Source organism: Andrena cerasifolii, chromosome 3 (genome assembly GCF_050908995.1).
Source record: "Andrena cerasifolii isolate SP2316 chromosome 3, iyAndCera1_principal, whole genome shotgun sequence".
Classification (NCBI taxonomy): domain Eukaryota; kingdom Metazoa; phylum Arthropoda; class Insecta; order Hymenoptera; family Andrenidae; genus Andrena; species Andrena cerasifolii.
Genome location: NC_135120.1, coordinates 2,832,598 through 2,856,861, shown reverse-complemented (window position 1 = coordinate 2,856,861; position 24,264 = coordinate 2,832,598). Strand labels below are relative to the sequence as shown.

The window sequence follows — 24,264 nt, the reverse complement described above, 5'->3', positions numbered from 1 at the left end:
TTTCACTCAGAAAATACCTATATATTGAAAATAGGAAAACGTTTTTGTTTAGACCGTAAAGTTTAAATTACAACACAATCGGCTGGTGAAATCCAGGGCTCAGTGTAAAGGAATTTGAGCAGACAGAAAAGAAAATTCGACACTGTCTCACGTTTGCTCTCATTATGATTAGGAAAGTGTTATCCATATTTGAAAAAAAATGTTTACGCAGAAAAAACTAAAAGGAAAAAAGTTAAGCCCTTATTGTTATTGAAAAATTGTTGTGTATCTGCAGGGTTGCTGGCAACGCTGTGTATCTGTGTTAGCAGACCGAGGCGCTGGCTTTATTTCTCGGCTGCTATGACCCCCGTTCTATTCTTCTCTTTTACGACCCATCGACAGCGACAAAGTAACCGCGAGCCACCGCGAGCATCGGAGAATACTGTTCGCTGAATACCTATACCTACTTACATCGTACAAATTAAATTTCGAACCGAGGTTCGATGCGACAGAATTTACTGAATACGTGTAACACTCTCTCCTTTTTAATCTTTTATTACTTACGAATTACCATTTGGGATTTTGGTGAAACTGGTATATGTTGTAGTCTTTAGTGATATATAAACGTATGTCATAGGTTTTTAAAAAATTTCACAATTGTGGAAATTGACTTTTTTTCTCATTAAATTATAACTGTTGAACTAAGAAACAGATAAGAATGAGCTTTTGGGTGCTTACACTGGGGAAATAAGAGTACCTAATAACAATTACGACATTTAAAAAAAAAAAACAAATTTTAGACCATTTATTTTGAAATTGTTCTGAACAAATGCAATTTTATACTACCAGGACACTATTTAAAATTTTGAAAAAATGAGGATATAGGGCTACTTGTGCTCTTTACGGACACGTTTTTAGAACCGCGGAGACTTTAAAATTGGTCGCATGCAAATTAATTGAATGTGACGCTGCGTCGCTCAGCACCGGCTCGTCTGGCTGAGCCGTGCGTACTACAATATGGAACTATCTATTTCTTTACTTCCTAACCTGGCGTGGCCTTGAAAGTCATTGTATACCATATGGTTGAATTTGTCGAGCAGGTGCTGGGCGACACAGCGTCACATTTAATTAATTTTCATTTGGCCAATTTTAATGTGTCCGTATTTCTGAAAACGGGTCCGTAAAAGGGACAAATAGGACTATACCCTTATTTTTCAAATTTTTAAATAGTGCCCCGCTATTAAATCATGGCATTTGTTTAGAACAATTGCAAAATGAATTTTAAAAAATTTATTTTTCTTCGTGAAATAATTTTTATTAGGTACTCTTATGTCTTTACTGTAAGCACCCAAAGGCTCATTTTGATCAGTTTGTTAGTTCAACAGTTATAATTTTTTTTAAAAAAAGTTAACATTATATTTCAAAGAGCTGTAAGATCCACAATTTTTGACATTTTGCAAAATCCATCGAGATATGCTTATATATCCCTAAAGACTACAACATATCCAAGTTTCATCTAAATCTGAAATGTTACTCCGAAAAGTGTCCGATTTCGCATGGAATGATCCATGTATTTCACTGGGCTCAGAAATATCATTTCAACTACCGCAAATGCAGGGTGGAGGAGGTACCCCTTCCATGACGCCGATCGGACTACTGAAAATGCGCAGGCGGAATGCGCGTGATTATTATATGGTTGGCTCCTCAAAGTGACAGAAAATATAACCTATGTATACAGGGTGTCCCAAAAATGTCGGAGTTCCTTGAAAAGGGTGACTCAGGGGATGATTTGAAACAACTTTTTCCTTAGCGAAAATATTGTCCGAAGCTTCGTTAACGAGATATTAACAAAACCCCCCCACCAATCAGAGCGCGCGCCTTCCGCCCGAGCTCCCGTTGTAGCGTTGGCTACGCGGTAGGCGGCTGCGCTTGTACTACGAAAGTACGAACAAGCAAGTCGGCATGCATCGAAGGAAACCGCGTTACACAGTTTTTTTTTTAAAGCAGAATCTTAAAAAATAATTGTTTGAAGTGGGAGGACAAGAAATACGCAAATTTCGTTTTCAAATAAGGCATAAACGAAAAGGTAATGTAACAAAAAATGTACGACAAGTGATCATAATTCATTATTGAGGTAAAAATCCGTAGTTTATTCACGGCCAACATAACTAAATTTAAACAATAATAATAGGTGTATGAATAAATTCTTTCAGACTGGATTTACTAAATCGGTATATAGCAACCGAATTTCTATCGCAGTGATATTCGTAAGCTATCAGAAAAATGGCAAAAGGTAATTAACAATAATGGAAATTATTTCGATGATTGAGTTGTTTTCATATTTTTTAAATCAAACTGTTATTGCACCCTAAAATCGAACAGAATTTATTTCTACACCTAATAATCACTAATAAATTAAATAACACTCACCCCTACGGGCATTCCTTTCCTTCCTTTCCTTCCTTTTCGGAAACCTGTGTCACTAAGTAGGTCACTGTGCCGATCCTGGTAATCGGTGGACGAAAAGATTTATGGTAGGGTTGTGCCCAGTGTTCAGCTGATCGCAGGTATACGACACCACCCAAAGGTAAGGATTACAACGTCAAGTGCGTCCGGATTAATGTACCGAATATTCACTTCACTGCACGGCCACTAACACTGATCACTTAATTTACTTTTCATGGAACGTGTTGTTCCTACGTTATTAAATTGGTGGCCCCGAAAGGGGCCGGTTACTGTTAGTGGGGCAGTTGCTCGTTGTGGTCACCCTCAGCGTCTATGCACGCCTTGCGGCATCATTGACTCCGTTGAGAATAATCTTGACGCCCAACACCGAATCGTACCCTCGCTGGGGGTTTGGATGTGCGGGTATTCCCGTGCGAACGCTCGCACAGTAGCACTTGCGTCCCCGTTGTTCCGGGAGTACACCCAGAATATCGCGTAATATTCTTGAGCGGAGAACATTTCTGGGACGAGATTGCTAGCTGACTGACAGGATTTTTTCCAAGCAACTTCCTCTACCCCCAAGTAGTTTCTCTCGTTCCATTATGAGTTAACTCCCATCAGGACAAAAGGCTTTAGGTGAAAGAAGCCAGCACACTTTCGAAATACACGTGCTTTGCAGAAGTGCCACGAACGAACCATCCTACACTTTCAAAAAAATCCGCGCTCCGTCCTTTTACTGCCAATGTACCCGTTGCTTCGAGATAGATAGCAGACACCACGTGTTTCGGTTCGAAAGGGCCCGAAGAGAAGAGAAACAGAAAGTCTGCGAGTTGCTATAAAGAAGAAAAGGCATACCATTCCTGTTTCCGTTTTCCAATACCCTGTGTTCACATCAGCTACGAGGCGAAACCAGCTAAGCCATAAATTACCCAAAACAAATCGTTCTCTACCGCCGACTCGCACCCTGGCGAAATGCTTTGGTCCATCAGCCTGATTAATTTTAAATACGTCTCGCGGGGAGACACAGGAAGAAAGGGGGTAACTCGCTGACTGCGCGTAGTCCCACCTGCTCCGTCCTTCCTTCCAATTGAAGGCAGATCCCTTATCTCTCGAGTATAAGCACGCGCTCGAATTTCAAAACAACAGCACGCGTTGACGTATTCCGTGCGAGAAATGGTGGGCATGAAGTCCGATTGGTCGTAACCTAAAAAAATCTGCCCCGCATCCCTCCCAAACGGCCACTGTTTTGAAGAGGCCTTCTTCACAGCAATATCTCTTCCCCGAAGCCCACCTTCTCTCGCACGGAATACGTCAACGCGTGCTTTTGTTTTGTAATTCTAGCGTGTGCTTATACTCGAGAGATAAGGGATCTGTCTTTAATTTGAAGGAAACACGAAGCAGGCGGGACTACGCGCAGTAAACGAGTTACCCCCTTTCTTCGTGTATCTCACCGCGAGGCGTATTGATGTTGGATATTACTTTTTAATTGCAAGTTCCCAAAAATTAATCAGGCTGATGGACCAAAGCATTTCGCCAGGGTCGCGGTTTATGACCGTATTGTCTTGCGAGTCAGCGGTAGAGAACGATTTGTTTTGGGTAATTTATGGCTTAGCTGGTTCCGCCTCGTAGCTGATGTGTACTCAGGGTATTGGAAAACGGAAACAGGAATGGTATGCCTTTTCTTCTTTATAGCAACTCGAAGACTTTCTGTTTCTCTTCTCTTCGGGCCCTTTCGAACCGAAACACTTGGTGCCTGCTGTCTATCTCGAAGCAACGGGTACATTGGCAGTAAAAGAACGGAGCGCGGACTTTTTTGAAAGTGTAGGATGGTTCGTTCGTGGCACTTCTGCAAAGCACGTGTATTTCGAAAGTGTGCTGGCTTCTTTTACCTAAAGCCTTTTGTCCTGATGGGAGTTAACTCATAATGGAACGAGAGAAACTACTTGGGGGTAGAGGAAGTTGCTTGGAAAAAATCCTGTCAGTCAGCTGGCAATCTTGTCCCAGAAATGTTCTCCGCTCAAGAATATTACGCGATGTTCTGGGTGTACGCCCGAAACATCGTGGACGCAAATGCTACTGTGCGAGCGTTTGCACGGGAATACCCGCACATCCAAACACCCAGCGAGGGTACGATTCGGCGTTTGGCGTCAAGATTATTCTCAACGGAGTCAATGATGCCGCAAGGCGTGCATAGACGCTGAGGGTGGCCACAACGAGCAACTGCCCCACTAACAGTAACCGGCCCCTTTCGGGGCCACCAATTTAATAACGTAGGAACAACACGTTCCATGAAAAGTAAATTAAGTGATCAGTGTTAGTGGCCGTGCAGTGAAGTGAATATTCGGTACATTAATTCGGACGCACTTGACGTTGTAATCCTTACCTTTGGGTGGTGTCGTATACCTGCGATCAGCTGAACACTGGGCACAACCCTACCATAAATCTTTTCGTCCACCGATTACCAGGATCGGCACAGTGACCTACTTAGTGACACAGGTTTCCGAAAAGGAAGGAAAGGAAGGAAAGGAATGCCCGTAGGAGTGAGTGTTATTTAATTTATTAGTGATTATTAGGTGTAGAAATAAATTCTGTTCGATTTTAGGTTGCAATAACAGTTTGATTTAAAAAAATGAAAACAACTCAATCATCGAAATAATTTCCATTATTGTTAATTACCTTTTGCCATTTTTCTGATAGCTTACGAATATCACTGCGATAGAAATTCGGTTGCTATATACCGATTTAGTAAATCCAGTCTGAAAGAATTTATTCATACACCTATTATTATTGTTTAAATTTAGTTATGTTGGCCGTGAATAAACTACGGATTTTTACCTCAATAATGAATTATGATCACTTGTCGTACATTTTTTGTTACATTACCTTTTCGTTTATGCCTTATTTGAAAACGAAATTTGCGTATTTCTTGTCCTCCCACTTCAAACAATTATTTTTTAAGATTCTGCTTTAAAAAAAAAAACTGTGTAACGCGGTTTCCTTCGACGCATGCCGACTTGCTTGTTCGTACCATCGTAGTACAAGCGCAGCCGCCTACCGTGTAGCCAACGCTACAACGGCAGCTCGGGCGGAAGGCGCGCGCTCTGATTGGTCGGAGGTTTTTGCTAATATCTCGTTAACGAAGCTTCGGACAATATTTTCGCTAAGGAAAAAGTTGTTTCAAATCACCCCCTGAGTCACCCCTTTCAAGGAACTCCGACATTTTTGGGACACCCTGTATGCTACATGACAATAAATGTTTAGTGGCTATTTCGTTCTTTTACGCTACATTTGTGAACCTTTTATCATCCTTCCAAAACATTATTATTACGCCGCAATAGTATCTTTAGGAAATCGGGTATAGCATATAGGTTATATTTTCACTTCGAGGAGCCGACCACATAACAATCACGCGCATCCAGCCTGCGCATTTCCAGAACCGGATTTTCTGTCCTCGAAGTGACAGAAAATATAACCTAATTGCTATACTGGATTTCCACAAGATGCTGTTGTTGCGTAATAATAATGTTTTGGGAGGATGCTAAAAAGTTCACAAATGTTTCGTAAAAGAACGAAATAGCCACTAAACATTTGTTGTCATATAGCTTATAGTTAGGTTATATTTTCTGTCACTTTGAGGAACCGAACACATAATAATTACGCGCATCCAGCCAGCGCATTTTCACTAGTCCAATTCAACATCCAACAAATTTTGTACATAATGTTTGTTCATAACTGCTTTCTGCTTATGACGTGTAATAAGTGTATTTCATGTTCTGTTTCGATGCTTTGCTAATAAAAAAATGTCTAACCTAACAAACTTCATTTTCTGGGAACATCCCCTCATCTATTTTCCCCTTTCACTTATAATTCCTTACTGCTAACGTAGAATATTGTAGTATAAGCACATTTCAAGTAATTAAAATGTACAATGAATTTTCTACGTTTGCAGTACCAGCCGACTATCCGTTTAAATTTTTACAAGTTCAACGCAATAGCTGAGAATTTCTTCCCTTATTCAGAATAAAATACGGAAATAGCAAACAGCTCCCTCTCGCGTGCACCAGGCAGCGGCGTATCTATGGGTAATACCATTTCAGTGAAGAAAAAACCTGCTGTATTACCGACCTGCCAAATCGGCCAGGTCACGTGACGTGACTACCCCCTTAATACTATTTACAGGGATAAGTGATGTAGAATTTATCGAGTAATTGAACCAGAGAACGTCACCTTTCGTGCAGAAACGGATAACATGACATTTTGATAAATTAAAGCCTAGCTTGTTCGTATCACACCAAGTTTCAAGTCTAAGCAAATCGCTCTGCAGAAGAAGTGCATCATTAATGTTCGCAATTTTACGAAAAAGTTTCAGGTCATCTGCATACAGGAGAAATTGACTGTGTTCAAATACCTCGGTTATGTCGTTGATAAATGGATTAAATAGCAACGGTCCAAGATGGGAGCCTTGTGGGACACCAGATCCAAAATGAAACTTGGATGAGAGATAATTATTGAACTTAACAACTTGGAATCTATTAGTAATAAAACTGGATAACCATGATAGAACAGAGCCTCGAATACCCAAAGCTCTATGTTTGGAGATTAGGATAGAATGACTCACCGAATCAAAAGCTTTACTAAAGTCCGTATAAATGACATCGACCTGAAACCCTTTTTTAATCGCGTCCACAAGGTAATATTGATAGTATAGTAGATTTGTAGTGGTAGATCTTCCAGAGACAAACCCATGCTGCTCTGGTATTATAATTTTCGTAAACAGGTAAGATAATTTCGACGTAATAATATTTTCAAAGATCTTGGGCATAACATTCTGCTTACTAATTGGTCTGTAGTTATGGATATCACATCTGTTGCCCCCCTTTAAATGCCGGTATAACAAGACAAGTTTTCCATTTAGACGGAAAGTCAGCTGCACTAAGGGACTTGTTAAAAATAAGCCACAAGATCCTAGCCACTACAAAACTACAAGATTTAAACACAATCGGTGGAATACCGTCATCACCAGGACTAGAATTAGTATCTAGAGTATTTAAGGATTCGAAAACCTCACCAATTTCAATATATAAGTTAGAAACATCACAAGAATAATTATAATCAATATTAAAAGGTATATTATTGTCGTCTTGATAAATCGGTTTAAAATAAGAGACAAAACCTTCGGCAATATCAGACTGATCAACGAGGTATACACCGTCAAAGTACATACCAGTAGGTGTGGATTTATCGATTCGATGGCAATTTACAAAATTCCAGAAGGTATTAACATTATGCAGGATAGACGAGTCAATCCTACGAATATAATAATCCCATCAATTTGTCGAAAATAATTTACATTGAGATCTAATGTTTGAAAAAGCGACATAGTCAGAATAATTATTAGTACGCTTATAAATGTAGTGCAGTGGTTTCTTTAGTTTGATTAGAGAGATAAGTTTACCTGAGTACCACCTCGGATAATATTTCTGTATATAAGATGCTTAGGAACAAAAAGATCAATAACATTGTTTAGAAAATAATAAAGAGTATCAACTGACTCGTTAACGTCGAGTTTAGATAGCGCAGCATCCCAATCAATAGAACAAAATAACGCATTTATAGCCCAAAAATTCGCATGTGTAAAATCATATATAACAATAGGAGAGACAAGTGTGTTATCATTCGAAATCCTTATAGGGATCGTAACACTAAACGCAGAATGATAAACATCGCATGGAAGAAGGGAATCAACTGCTACGGAGACAATAATACGTCTATAGGTCGAGAAACATAAATCTAACGTGTGGCCCATATGGTTCCAAATATGATTATATTGATAAAGATTAAGTACATTAAAATATTCACACAAAATATCATCAGGACCAACAGATGCGTTGTTATGCCTTGATGAGTACAAAAGAGTGCTATTTCGATCATTATAAAAAGTGACACTAGTGAAATTATAATCCCCTAGAATAAGAATATCCGAATTGGGACGATGCTGCATAATAAACTCGACAGATTGGCAGTGAGCTTCATAAATCGAAGAGTTGGAGGATGGAGGCAAGTAAACGGCGCAAATGAGTAGTGGGTGGTACCCAAACATTACACGTATAAAGAGCTGTTCTACACAGTTAGTAGGCGAAGTAATACGCATACAAGAATAATCGTTACGAACCGCAATAAAAATGTAATAATGTATCATTATCTGTACAGGAAAACATAACATAAAAACCTGTTTTCGGTAACTGGAGATGCCAATACATAGTCTGTATTGCACGTTTACAATTTGTATTATATTAGTTTACATTAACTTATTTACGACTTTGTACTAACAATAGTAAGTCACACACTTGTGTCCGGGTCATTCCCCGCGAAATCGGACACTTTTTGAAGTAACATTTCGGATGTGGCTGAAATTTGAATATGTTGTAGTCTGTAGGGATATATAAACATATCTCGAAGGATTTTTGACAATTTTGAAAAATGTCGATTTTACAGCTGTTTGAAGGTAAGTGCTAACTTTTCTTCAATAAATTATAATTATGGAAGTATTAAACGGATGGAGATGAGGTTTACGGCGATTTGTAGAAAAGACATTGAAGTTTTAAGAAAAAATTATTTCAGTATCAGAAACAATTTTTTTAAACTATTTTTGTGCAATTATTTTAAACAAATGCAGTTTTTTAACACGGGCGCGATTTTAAAAATCTGGAAAAAACAGAATATAGTTCTATCCTTACCCTTCATGGTCTAATTGTCAAAAATATGGGCATTTTAAAATTGGCCTTGAAAAAATTGCCGAAAGTTGAAGCTGCGTCGTCACAATATTCGCGAGGAGTATGCAGTAGTAGGATTCGCTCGCTGTGGCGACGTGTAACACTAATGCACACGTCATGTATAGCGTCATAGGCGCCTTTTTAGCATCGTGCGATATCCACAGATCACGCGTTCTCGGGCTTGGGCAGCGCTGTGGTAGTAACTGCTTTTATGTAGTAATTACATATTCTTCGCGAATATTGTGTGGGGACGAAGCGGTTGGAAGGGGAAGCAGACGCCTGAGGAGCCCTACCGCTGGACACTGCTGGCCCAAACACATAACGGTAGTTAATTAAACAGTTCGACACCATCCTATAGCCGTCTTAGGTATGTACACATATTGTGTACATGTTATGTATGCGCCTCTTCTAACGTAATCGACTCGGGCCGATGGCAAATCTCAATCTATATCGTTTTCACTTACCCAATTAACAATGTGAATATACAAAATTTGAGTAAATTTTTTGGTAGATTATTGTAGAAAAAGGCACAATATAAACGTTACATTTAGGATACAGTGGCAATAAGTATTACGATAGGTGTCTAAAAGAATAAAATTGAATACATATCTCCGTAAACATGTTATACTTTTATTAAACGTAGTTTTTGATTCATAATGTTAGTTTGTATCCAAAGACTCTATACAGTATACCATTTAAAACTAACGTAACCCAAGTTGCAAATACCTAATAACATTATTCCTGACTTGATAGACTTAAATACTTGTATGTTTAATATTTAGTATTTTTATTCAATCAAGACTAATGTATATGTTATTTTATTGGAGCATAATTGTATCTCTAAATATCTCTTTACTTAAAGAATTATGATAATGCACTTTATACAACTATTAAGGGGGGACTGCGCCTTGTTGGGCTGAAAAATAGGTAATTATTTGTGAATTTTTTGTACAAAAACGGTTCGACAAATTAATTTGAGGTTTGGCAGGCTGTTCTATTGTATCTTGGACTATTGTTCTGAATTTTTGTGTGACAGTGAAAATAAACCATGGCAGGTACAGGGAGAGAGCGTTGAAAAATAATCGGGTGGCCCTGGCGCTGACGAAAAGTACTGCAAGGGTTATCCGAAACACAAAAAGGAAAAGAAATTCTTAAACTATATGAATGTGGCTATGAGTGGTAGTAGATTTATTCCGGTATCTGTTACCGTCCCCTTTTTATTTAAAGAAGTTTTCCCGATTTTTAGGCAAAACCTTTCTTAGACTCAAATTAGGGCGCTTCATCTTCTTCAAAAGGCTGCCATTTTAACATTTTTTTATTTTTCCTAATGAATCTACTACCACCCATAGCCACACTCATATAGTTTAAGAATTTCTTTTCCGTTTTGTGTCTTGGATAACCCTTACAGTACTTTTCGTCAATGCCAGGGCCACCCAGGGTTATTTTTCAACGCTCTCTCTGTATCTGCCATGCTCATTTTTTCACTGTCACACAAAAATTCAGAACAATAGTTCAAGATACAATAGAACAGCCTGCCAAACCTCAAATTAATTTGTCGAACCGTTTTTGTACAAAAAATTACCTATTTTCGGCGCAATCACCCCTGAATGCAGTAAATACGTAACTTTCAAACATGTTATAAAGTAGACCTACACAAACATACCTATTCCACGTTCTACTACGAAACATGAATGTTTACAACACTTGGTTTTACACGATAAATCGCATAACGGCATCACCCCGAAAATCTTCGTTCAAAGACCCAATTATTTAGTTTAAAGGGCAAATATTATGATTGTTATCTCATTACTGGTGTTACAGCTCACATTGAGACAAGTTCCACTACTTATAACTTATAACAATATGATTTCGAAATAACCTTGAGTATGAAAATTTGTGTTTACTTTCACTGAAAAATTTATGAGCCATAATTGATAACACAACTAGGTACAGTTAGAGATTGGCTGACGAGCCGTATGCCGTCAGCCAATAAAACGGATGATCGCGATTATTTCAAGCGTGCACTTCAAATCAATTCGAAGTGTAACCACGATACCTATGTGTTGGCGATCGCGGCGAGAACTGGCACAGTTATCTGTAGGTGAGCCTCTCACTTAATTACACTGTCACTCGGCTCTAACACACGGCCTTTTGGTGAGGTACTCAAGTGACAAAAAGCCAGGTATGCGGAATGTACTCATCACGATCAGCTGGTAGAGTGTCGTGAACCTTCGAACTATGTACCGTGCGGTTCGACATAGCCAGCGATTTCCCGAATTGTCCTGTACTCCAGAAATATTCAAAGAAATAACTTTGTCCGATCTCAGACGTAGTTTTATTAGATTAGCTTAATTGCATTAAGTTTAGTATTACCTTCTAAGATTAATCTAGTTCTCATTAATAATTCTGTGTGTTTGTCTTGTATGTAATCGTGATTGTGCAAACAAATTATATTTAACTATGAACTAGTCTAATTCTACTATCTAACAAGGCAACTCGAAAATTCAGAAAATGATACAGCTTTTTAATTGTACGCAAGTAGAGTAGTTCATTTTTTTGTTGGTGCCGTATTGCAAAAGTAATTATCGAATGAAGGATTGGTGGTGGGGGTAACTTGAAAAGTATGGATTTTTCGATAATTGTTTTCACGCAGTTTTGTAAATATAAAAAAAGATGCAACCTTTTTATACTTATTTTCGATATCTCTCACCGTTTTCGAGATATTGCGTGAAAAAAAATTCTGCATTCTTTTCAACGGGTGATTTCACCCCCTATAATTGCACTATGGCACCAACAAAAAATAGGTTTGTCTTACGCATGAACTACTCTACTTGCGCACAAAGTTGGATAATTTTGTGATGCCTAACTTCCCTTGTCAGGTGCTCCTTAGATTAGTGCATGAACATTTCAGCTAAGTATATTATTCATTACCTACAGGAATATGTGTTAGAATAGATATTTAAATTTTTTACCCTGAACTTCAATTCTGGTAGAGATATCACCGTGGTAGTAAATAAAATAAAAGGTTAATAATGCCTACAACTCAAACACAATCATCCTAATTATCCCTTTGTTACAAATATAGGCACGTATTCGCGTAAGTTGCGGAATTCGTCGTCAATCTTAGCTACAACTTATAAATCTTAAAAACTATGATTATGAGAAGAATGATCTGCTAATTATATTTGTCGCTTCTAATAAAATAATTTCTTCCCCCAGCAGTTGTTTATACTCTTAAAAGAGGCGGAGATTTTTTTATGTGATAACTTCAAAATTTTAATACGTTTTTTGGCATACTTAAAATTCAAGGGATTGAAAATTCGCGTCTTATGTATAGACCCAAGAAGATACATCTCAGTATATGTATACACATATAGTTTTATGTACATATACGTAGACGCGTTTAAGATTCACGATATCATACTACTCGATTCTAGTTGTAAGAACTGGGACAGCTATAGGGCTATAGGCTTTTTTTAAAACAAAAACAACAAAATTTGAGAATGAAAAATATTGTTTAGCGACAGCTAAATTCCTTTCTGCAACAATATATTTGTAAAGTGAAATTATATTATTTATAATAGTATCACGCATTTATTTATTTATGTATGTACAGTTATTTCTTCTGATCGTTCTGTAAATAGAAATACGAAACCAACGTCATACAAAAAGAATACAATTTGAACATAAAAGACATTTATACTTTTACAATTTTTTTCTATAGCAATGCACAACCATCCATCTCTTCGTCCAAGTATTTGCACCTTCAGCAAACATACGTTATTAAAACATAATTTTTATTTACTCCTTAGCAAACTACGTTAATCGATTGAAGTTGAAAAGTAAGTGGCATAAGTAATAAACGATATATATATTTATAATACTGAAAATATAGGAGTATTTTCTTCGATTTCAAAGTTATTTTGTAAGATTTATGTGAAATCAGTAGAGCTGCCAAATACTTGATTATTCAAGTTCTTGAAATTCAATCCGAGTAAAACTCGTTTTTTTTCGAACCGAGCCATTAGCCAAGTACTCGATTATATCTAAGTAATACTTCAAATTCCTTGAATAGTCGAACACGCTTGATAAAATTCGATTTTTGAATGTTTGAACGGGTTGCTGATACGCTATTTGATTTCATACGAATACTTTAAATCTTTTGGAGCTATTGGATCAATTTTTTGTTACTCAAAAATTCTAATACCACTCGAAAATTCTAGCCAATAATAATAATTATTAGTAACTTAATAGGCATGCATATTAAATTTACGGCTTATATTTAATACAATTACCTATATATTATTCTGAACGACCAAAATTACCGAATATTACCTCATTGGGCATAATCAATAGCCACTAATTTTATTCTCGGAATCTAAAATCATTATTAATTTTTTAACTTATACATACATATTGTAGAATCAAATATAAAATTATATGAATATTTTATGAATCACAAAAATTTAACTTCCACGCATAATAAATCTTATAAGTATATACATATCTTACATTTCCTTATTCTTAAGTTTCTCGATATAACCTCTTTTTCTATCGATTCATTTATTTAAAAAAGACCCTTGTTTAATCACATAGTTTGAGATGTTTCGAATGACTTGTTGTTTTTCAAGTAGCTCAATGGGATTTGAGTCATTATTTCAATTCGAGTAGCTTAAATATAATTAAGTCGTTAAAACGTTCACGCTACTCAAATCATTTGAGAAGATTGAATTTTTTCAAGCTTGCTTGAATAATTAAGCTACTCCGTCATTCGAGTATTTTACTCGGTTCGAATGATTTGAGCTGAGTTCAGCTTAGCTTGAATCTTCAAACTACTTGGACACCTCTACAAGTCAGGCTGGCATTACGATGTTTCAAAGTATTCCCCTCATATGTTAAACAATTCTTTTTGTGACATAAAAGGTTTCGAAGTATTGTTTTCCAATATCTTTAAAACATGTACTTTGGAAAATAGATACCGTTTAGTATTTAGTATTTAAGTATTTAATGTCCAACAATTTTCAAGTCATTCTTCTCAAATGATCAATATGTACAAGTGACAGTGTTGCATTACTGTATTAATTAACGTTTAGAGGATCTTTTACTTTAACGAATTTCTTCTTCGTTTTCATATCAGACAGGAAAACTTCTTAAGGGGTCATGCTCAGTCAGGAGGCCGAAAAATGGGTGGTATTTAGAAATTTTTTACTCAAAGCTATAACACATTTCTCAAAAAATCTTTTTTCCTTTTTCGACCTGTTCGGTGTGTGGGAACTCTTGTCAACACCACGACTCACATCGGTTCGCTAGCGTGCTTTACGCGTCCCCCGCACTAATCTAGCCCCAACCAATACTAATACCCGGGACAAGTTGGAAAGTGGAATGCGTTGCGTCGGAATAAGTCGAAAGAAGTTTTTCGCAAATAGGTATCTCGGAAACGAAGGCCAGCTTCGTCATTTGTTTTGTCCCGTGCTGGTGCATACTCTGCCACGGACGCGTAGGAACTGTAGGTACGTATATGGCAGAATACATCATAGTAGTAACAGCAGTTTTTCGCGAATACCTCAGAAACAAAGGTCGAGCGGCGGTAACACGTATAGGAAAAAGTTGTTCAGAATCATGTCCCCGACAACGTCTTTCAAGGTTGCCAAAATCGATGAGGAAACACCTGTTCTGCATAATTACCATAATAATGAATTTATAACTCCTGTACCCGAGACAGACTCGAGAAATGACAGAATTATGCTTCAAGAATTCTCCGTTACCGGTGCTAATGGTATATTCGCGCCATGTACCATCAGAACCGGTGGAAGTCCAAGCTAGCCGATAAATGTAGGAAAGACATAGTTGCCGATACGTATCGATAGCCGTATCGCGTTGTTGCCGCATTTCCTCTATTACTATTTGTCGTCAGGAAGGCTTGAATGAATCACTGCGAAGCGGCTGGAGAACAAAGATGGGCAAAGATAATATCTGGATAAATTAGAATAAAAGATACATTATGTTTATCCGTTATCTGTCTTCGAGCTGCGGATTTAGGTTATTTGGCGGTTTCTAATCTCGGTTCGAGAGGCATATAGTGTTGCTTGCGGTGGATTATGTATTAATAAAATGTAAAACGTAATGTTTTTACCCGACTGCGGCACGTAAAGGAGAGTATTGTGTTTTGTCAGGCTATATTTGTATGTCCAGATGTTACGATATATAATTTTCAAAATTGTGAGATTGAAATAAAAAAATTGGAAGGACTTGCAAGTGGTTATCTGGATCCGAGGAGAGTTTTTAACATTCCTCACTACAATGTTTCCCTGAACTAAACAGGCTGCGACCGTTGCCATACAATATTGCTATATATAACTAAAAAGTAAAAAATAAAAAAAAATTTAAAAACCCGACTGCTTAAATGGGGAACTAAAATGACAAAAACAAGACTTAATTTATTTATACATAATATATTATTTATCATAATTAGGATAATAATATGATGACATTTTAAATAATTACAAGCATGTACCGCAATGACTAAAGAAAGTGTTTCTAGCTGGTAGCAAAAAGAGGTGGACAACATCAATGCTAATTCATGCTTATATAGTGACATTTCAACTTCAGCGTATTTTGTAAATTATACAATGTTTCTCTCTTTGTCCGCGTGGGGAATACTGTTAGCGTTATTAATAGCCCATCGAATCTAATTAGGGCGAACAGCGATACACAATATTGAATATAATGTAATGTTCGAATGTAATTACATCAAATCATTTATGATAAATAATATACCATGTATAAATGAATTAAGTCTTGGTTTTGTCATTTTAGTTCCCTTTTTAAGTTGTCGGGTTTTTTAAATTTTGTTAAGTTTTAGTAACATACTGCTGAGATATTCCAGATTAAAATCAGTTGAAACACGGTATAAATCGGTTTATTTCATAACCCATGTTTTTCAACGTTCGCCGTTAAAAAGTATCGAGGCAATTTTGAGGTACATATAACTTGCAGCGACAAAGTTTTTCCTTAATATACAAAGAAGATTTTCACCAATTCTCACACTGATTCATAAATAATTGTAGAAGATATGGCGATATATATAAATTCCGCGCAGCACCAACTGTCAACGCGAGTGCTAAAACTGCTAAATAGCGCATTATACGCGGCTGTTGACTATTGGTGGCGCGCGGAATTTATATATATCGCCATATCTTCTACAATTATTTATTAAGCAGTGTGAAAATTGCTGAAAATCTTGCTTGTATATTAAGAAAAAACTTTGTCGCTGCAAGTTATATGTAACTCAAAATTGCCTCGACACTTTTTAACGGCGAACGTTGAAAAACATGGGTTATGTCCAGTATTAATTAAATATTATTACATTTTTTTAACATAAGGGTTTTGTGCGTACATTTTACGGCTTCGCTAGAGTTTTCTGAAGTTATGTTTCAAGTCTCATAACGATCCCTTAATATATACTCAAGTTATCGCAATTTATGTTTAAAGAAATAATGATTTTGGACGATGAAAATTTTTTTAAACAAACTATAAACAGAAAAAATGTGTCCTGACGAGCTTTACAACACTATATTTTTTAAAATTCTGTTTAATAACATTTAATTTTCCAATCTTTCTTAGCGTTTGGACAATAATTTTTCCCATTTTCGAGCGCTAATCCCCTTATTGCATCCGACCCTTCAATTGCACATTGATTATACAAAATACTACATCCTTCTACGTATAAATAAAAAATATTGATTCGCAAATTAGTATTGTTTCATTGACATGTTTCCTAACTTGACTACCCAACCTCTCTATCTTTCATTATTTCTATCCTCCTTTACGCTCAGCCAGACTCTGACGCTAGACGCATCTCTCGTGCCGTATTCCTTCAAGACTTCTCGATAGAAAGAGATGTAGCAACAGCGCGGCAGAGACAGAAAGTACAGAAGATGTGGCAACTATGCGTCAAAAATTCGTCTACACAGAGTACCTGGAGATGTCACCTCTGTACAACTTCCTTTTATCGACCGCAGTAGTTTCATTAGGGTCCGTCTGTTTACAAGGGACGCTTCGATCGATTCGGACCATAACAAAAATGAGGCATTAAAGTGGTATTCACTTGACTCGAATGAAAAATTGATTTTTTTTTGTTTTTCCTATAAGTACATAGTGCCTAAAATATGTGTGTAAATAATTATTATAATGAAATTCGAAATATTAACGAAGTTACAATGATTTGAAGTAGACTGCACGCAGAAGCGGGAGCGAAACGTTTAATATGTTTCCACACAAATAGCCACTTAGGTAACGAAAGGTACTTAGGTCTTGTTAATTAAATCGATTTATTACAAGTTAACGTCAGAAGAATTTATATAAAGATGTTTGGGAACAAACACACAGAACAGTAACAGAACTTTGGATCATTCCATGCGAAGTCGGACACTTTTCGGAGTAACATTTCAGATTTAGATGAAACTTGGATATGTTGTAGTCTTTAGGGATATATAAACATATCTCGGCGGATTTTTCAAAATGTCAAAAATTGTGTATCTTACAGCTCCTTGAAATATAGTGTTAACTTTTTTTCAAAAAAGTATAACTGTTGAACTAGCAAACTAATCAAAATGAGCTTTTGGGTGCTTACAATGAAGACATAAGAGTATCTAATGAAAATTATTTCACGAAAAAAAAACAAATTTTTGACCATTTTTGACAAATTAAAATTGAAAAACCCCACTCTCCAGGGGGGCCTCGTTCTAAGCCTTCAGTTCTAAGCGATTAGCTCACTCTGTCTTCATTGGAAATGTACTATTAAATAAATTGTCTATGAGTTCGACAACTTCGAATTTTGTTTTTATTTTAAAATTTCATTGTTTAAACCTCCTTCATGATATCTATTTAAATTGTTACTAATTTTTTAGAATTATATATTCTTAGACACATACAGGGTATCCCATTTGAAATTTTGCACGCAATTACAGTGAATTCTCGTTATACGAGAATTTAAACTAGTTATTGTTTAATTTTTTTTCACCCCCCCCCCCCCTGCTTTTCAACCACAGGGGCCCTCGAATGTTTGATAGCTCCGGGCTCCAAAAATCTTAATTCGGGCCTGAATACGATTGATAAAGAGTAAAACATATTAGTCTACAATTTTGGTTACTCATCTTTAGCAAATATTTGCAAATTTTTACATGAAAAAGAGAATCAGTATTATTGAAGTTATATAGACTGAAATGTATGCCGTGTCTCGATGTAAGTTGCTCCATGGCTTCCACGCAGTACGCCATAACACTTTTTCTGTTGTTCGGAAACAAAAAAATTCGAAATAATTTTTTTATTTATACATATATGTATATATATATATATATATATATATATACAAAAAAATAATATTTAATAATAATAATATATATATATATATATTAAACAAAAATAATAATATATAATATATATATGTATAAACAAAGAAATTATTTCAAATTTTTTGTTTCCAAACAAGAGAAAGAGTGTTATGGCGTACTGCGTGGAAGCCACGAAGCAACTTACATCGAGACACGGCATATATTTCAGCCTATATAACTTCAATAATACTGATTCTCCATTTCATGTAAAAATTTGCAAATATTCGCTAAAGATGAGTAACCAAAATTGTAGACCAATATATTTTGCATTTTCTTTGTAAAAAAAATGACAAGTGACCTATTTTTGGCGCTGTTTCACACAAATACCCGTTTGAAGTGGTTGCTAACCAACTCTGTTAGTCAAATTTGAGTTGGGTAATAAACAATAAATATAAAGCAATATGATACTATAGAAATAATAATAATAATTTTTAACATCGTGTATATATATTTTAAAAAGTTCAATGTTAATATAAATAATTGAAACAGAATATTAAATTGGTCAGCGTAGTGAATTGGAGCAGCAGATCTGACAACGTCGCATTCATTCGGAGCGTCTTTTATAACCAAAATTTCAGAAAAAATGTTCATATGAATTGGAATTGTCGTTCGCTATTTAAATATCTGAACATATCGATTGTGCGTCGTTGCCAAGTTGACTGCTCTACGTAATTTCTAAAATATTTGCACGCAAACCTATTTTTTATGGGCATTTACGAAGAAAACATGTGGTTAGTTTCGCAGATATTAATAAATTTATTTCGTGACATTTCGGTGAACTTTTACGCCAATTTTTGTACACTTCTTGAAAACAGTTTTCCTGTTCCAGAAGAAAAACTGAAACTATAACCCCCTTTCTCCGACTTCATATGCCACTGTGTTAAAATGCATCAACTTTAATTAACAATTTCTCGATAACTATGTGGTAAATCGATTTTAAACTTTGGACAAGGGTTTCTTGTATTCGAAATAAGTTTTGAAAGAAATTTAAACGAATTCTTGAATTTAGTAGAATATTCAGGAACTACTTTAATTACCGAAATAATTGAACGCATACAACCCACTGATTGTCGAGCATTTCTAATTGTTGTGATACACTAGCAATGATTACTAACATCCAAGTTATTTGAAAACTCAAGCTAAGCTGAACTCAGGTAAAATCAAGCCAAATACTCGAATGTCGAAGTAGCTTAACTATTCAAGCAAGGCTGAAAAAAAAAATGATCTTCTCAAGGTGCGTCCTCACTAGCGAACAGTTCGCGAACACAGTTCACAAACAATGCTCGCAAGTTGTTCGCAAACTTTTTATAACCATTGCTCGTGTAAAGGTGTGTCCTCACTAGCGAACAGTTCGCGAACAGACGATTCCTAGGAAATTCAATTTCCATCAGTCGTGGGTCGGTATTTTGCGCCGCGTCGCAAATGCATCTACGACATGTCACAAATGTAGGTATAATATGTCATTTTTAAGTCCATTTCATACGTGTCATTTATTGCAAATGTCGTAAATAGAAATATTCATTATTTTAAGCTTTCAACAATTGTGGAAAGATATAGTTATTTCTGACTTGCTTGTTGGTTGCATGCGAATACTATAGAATACTGTACAATACGTCGAAAACTACGTATAATCGCCACTGCCCTAACCCCAAAAAAGTATTCAAAAGTGTGGTGTTAATTATTGTTTTGTACTTGTTTCGATAATAACTAATAAAAAATTAATCGTGATAGGTAAAGTAAATTGAAATAAATGTACGATAATAAATAAAATTTATTTAAATTGAAAATTATGTAAATAAAAATACCTGTTTCAGAAAAAATGAAATCGATAAATTATCAAATTTCTTTTTGGGGTGCAATATCCCTTTCAGTGTGGTGGAATCAAGCCACTTTAAAGCTTTTGTGCATACACTAAATATTCCATTGAGAAACAAATTAAGTACAACACTTTCAAATGTACAATATGAACAATTATACAATTTCTTTGGGTAAAATGAACAGCAAGGTGATGTACTTTTAATTGATGGCTTCTTTTCCTAAAATAAAAATAGTCTTTTTATTAACATAATTTTTAATTTAAAGAAATTGTATTTATTATTCTATATGTTTGTTTTTATTGTTTTCCTGTGTTTTAAGCAGGATAGCGTTTCAAGCTTATTTTTGCTTATATTGCCCAACGAACTATAGTCCCATTATTATTCTATATTGGGAAACTTAATGGAGTATTAATTAATTAATTAAATAAGTATTCATTAATCGAATAAGTAAAAATTTAGTGTTCAAACAAATTTAAAAAAACCTCGTTTCTTACAACATGTCTATCTAAACACTGATAATCATATGGACTTCGACGGATTTCGACCTACTCTCGTAGTTCAATTTTCTGTCACTAGTTGACGTATCGAAATTCTTGGTTTCCCAATGCATTTCTTTAACTAACCTTTCAATATCCATTTTTCGTCAGTGTAACTTAATTTAATTTATTTTTTTTTATCAGAATTATAATTATTAATAACTTGGCACTTCTTCATAACCTATACGAAAATTTGTTTATAGGTTAGTTATTTTCATTCCAGATATACACCATTTACGACACATTTACGACATTTACGACATTTACAACATTTAAGACACGTATCGTGTATAAAATAGAAAATTCGTATCTTTACCCACCACTGATTCCCATACTGTTCGTGAACAGTTCGCGAACGCTGGTGAAGACGCACCTTCAAATAATTGGAGTAGCGTGAACGTTTTAACAACTTAATTACATTCAAGCTATTCGAATTGAAATAACGACTCAAATCCCATTGAGCTACTTGAAATAGAACAAGTTACTCGAAACATCTCAAACTATTCGATTAAACAGGGGTCTTATAGGAATAAGATGAATCGGTGGAAAAAGAGGTTATTTCGAGAATTTTAAGAATTATTATGCGACAAGATTTATTATGCGTGGAAGTTAAATTTTTGTGATTCATATAATTTTCTAGATATTTGGTTGTATACAATTGCTAATATACATACATATATATATATAATAAAATTAGTGGCTATCGATTATGAACAGTAAGTGGTAGTATTCGGTAATTTGAGTCGTTCAGAATAATATATAGATGCTTGTATTGATTATAAGCCTTACATCCCTCTTAAGTATCCAATAATTATTATTATTGGCTAGAATTTTCGAGTGGTATTAGAATTTTTGAGTAACACAAAATTGATCCCGTAGCTCAAAAAGATTTTAAATTATTAAAAAGATCGAATTTTATCAAGCGTGTTCGACTATTCAAGGTATTTGCAGTATTACTTGGATAATCGAGTACTTGGCTCAGTTTGAAAAAAAAAACACGAGTTCTACTGAATTTCAATCTCAAGTACTTGAATACTTCAAGTATTTGGCAGCTCTGTATGTACCACCAAGTATTTTTCAAGCTGCCAACGGCCTCCTCACTACAGTGGACTGACTAAGCGTCATCCGCATTGCGTCGCACGATTCTTAAGTGGGACAATCGCATCCTTCCAGATACTACTTATACTAGTGTGCGTAGCATACTTCTACGCGTGCAAATTTCTATTCTTTGAAAGCTTGTGTGCTTAATTACTATAACTTGCTATTTGGTATTTTTGAATTTTATCAAACTATTCACAACATTAAGCGCAGCGCAGATAATTTTAAAGCTTGCCAGCCTTTGAAAAAATGTATGTACAAAGATCATATGCGCAGAGTATTTGAAATTCACAAAGAATGAACTTGTAATGTTTATTAAAATTATAAGACAACTTGCCATGGATTTGTAAATAAAGGGGAGTAAATAAAATATTTAAAATATTTGAAGGTGATTTTAGAAGAAAGAAGTTAATAACATATTTAAAATGCAGAAGAAAGAGTAATAATAACGTTGCTTTTATTACATCAAAAACGTGATTTTTAATTAAAGAATGTAAAAATGTACAAGGCAAACTACTCTAGATGTGATAATATAACATCCTTATGTATAGATGCGTCAGAAATATTATGCTAATATCCATAAATTATATAGGGAAGGTATTGTTTCAGAGGTGTGTATTAAATTAGCAATGTGTTAATTGTGAGATGTTCATTTATTAGGTGCATAGTGTTGCTCATTATAATATACCAATGTACAGTAACGGATTTACGAAAAAAGCCCAGGTGGTAAACGTTCCGAGGGGCTCATTTTTCGGGAAAATAAAGCGGTAGTTTACTAAAAACGAGCTCAATGTAATAATACAGAAAAAAAATATACTTTGGATAAAATCATAATTTCTGTTAAGGATGGGGCCCTGGGGGGCCTGAGCAGGTGCCCAGGTGGCAACTGCTCATCGGCCACCCTGTTAAATCCGCCACTGCCAATGTAATAGTTAATTATGTAGCTCATCATGGTTGACACAATATTTTTGAGCAGATTGTATGATGAATAAGCAGATAAATAAGTATATACCGGGTGCCCCAGAAGGAGTGGGGAATATTGTAGGGGTAGCTTTAGCAGATCTAAACAATAAAAACAGTTCATAGAAACATGTCCTATTTCAATTTCTTTTCGAGTTATATTTATTCGAAATAAATCCGTTGTCTACAAAAAGCCCACTGATAGTGTTGAAACTCTTCGTGAAAGAATTGAACAAGGTTTCCAGCACATCCCAGCAACAGCTGGACATATGGAGAGAGTAACACAGTCATTGGCAAAACGTTTGCAGGCTTGTATTCAGATGCAAGGATGTCATTTCGAACATATCTTATGAAAGTAAGCAAGTAAAGTTTGTCGAAAATCAAATTCGTTATAACCCGAAAACAAAAACAAATAGGCCATATAAACATATGAACATTTTTTTATTATTTAGATGTGCTAAAGTCATCCCTAAAATATTTCCCATTTATTCTGGAATACCTTATATTGTAAATATAAATACATAGTCATCAGAACAAAATAGAACAATTAATATTGTTGCTTATTTATTGAAATCGGTATGTAGTAAATGCTTAATCTACGTAATTTTATACCGAGATATTTTACTTGTCGTTTCACTTACACGGATTATATAGATATAACCCGCAGAAAAACTTCAAACATCTTTATACTTCTATCTACTGATTTACATTAGAGCTCTCAGACAGGAAGTCATACAAAACAACTACGTTTAAAATAGAAACTAAAAAGCAAAACTAAAATTTCAAAATCACAGCGAAACATAAGTTTAGAGGATCGAATTATGAATACGATGATAATCAAAGGCAATAAATAACTAATTTACCTGATAAAAAGCTACCAGCCAAAGAATCGTCGTCCTGAGCAGTGACGGATCCGGTAACTAGGAGAAAAAGGACGATGCCCTCAGAGGCTATTCCCAGTATCATCTTTAGCCTCCCTCGTTCTTATTCCTTTTTTTTCTCTTCTTCTTCTGCTTCTTCAATTTTAAGAGCCAGTCGAAAAACAACTGAAGGGAGACACACTATGCTGTTACCCGGATCGAACACGTGCGTACCAAACTACTTTACCGCGAGTTTGCCTGCTTGGCTTGTTTGACTGACTGACTGACTGACTAGGGAGGTACCGGGGCCCACTTGTGGGTCAGGGTGCGGACCCCCCCTTTTACACTGATCAGAAAAAGGAAAGAAAGGGACGAAGACCGAGAGACAGAGAGCACGATCGACG

At 35.7% G+C, this 24,264-nt stretch overlaps 2 protein-coding genes across 2 annotated transcripts in view; one reads left to right on the top strand and one right to left on the bottom strand.

The window, feature by feature from the left end:
• Mas (trypsin-like serine protease domain-containing protein masquerade) overlaps positions 1-24,258 on the bottom strand; it is a 131,634-nt gene extending 107,376 nt beyond the window's left edge. Inside the window, exon 1 of the mRNA XM_076808527.1 lies at positions 23,864-24,258. Within this exon, the coding sequence (XP_076664642.1) occupies positions 23,864-23,966 (103 nt within the window). The 5' untranslated portion in view covers positions 23,967-24,258. The remainder of the gene's footprint in view (positions 1-23,863) is intronic.
• Positions 1-24,264, top strand: part of LOC143367031 (uncharacterized) — a 426,392-nt gene that overhangs the window by 126,099 nt on the left and 276,029 nt on the right. The gene's annotated exons all lie outside the window — the stretch shown is intronic.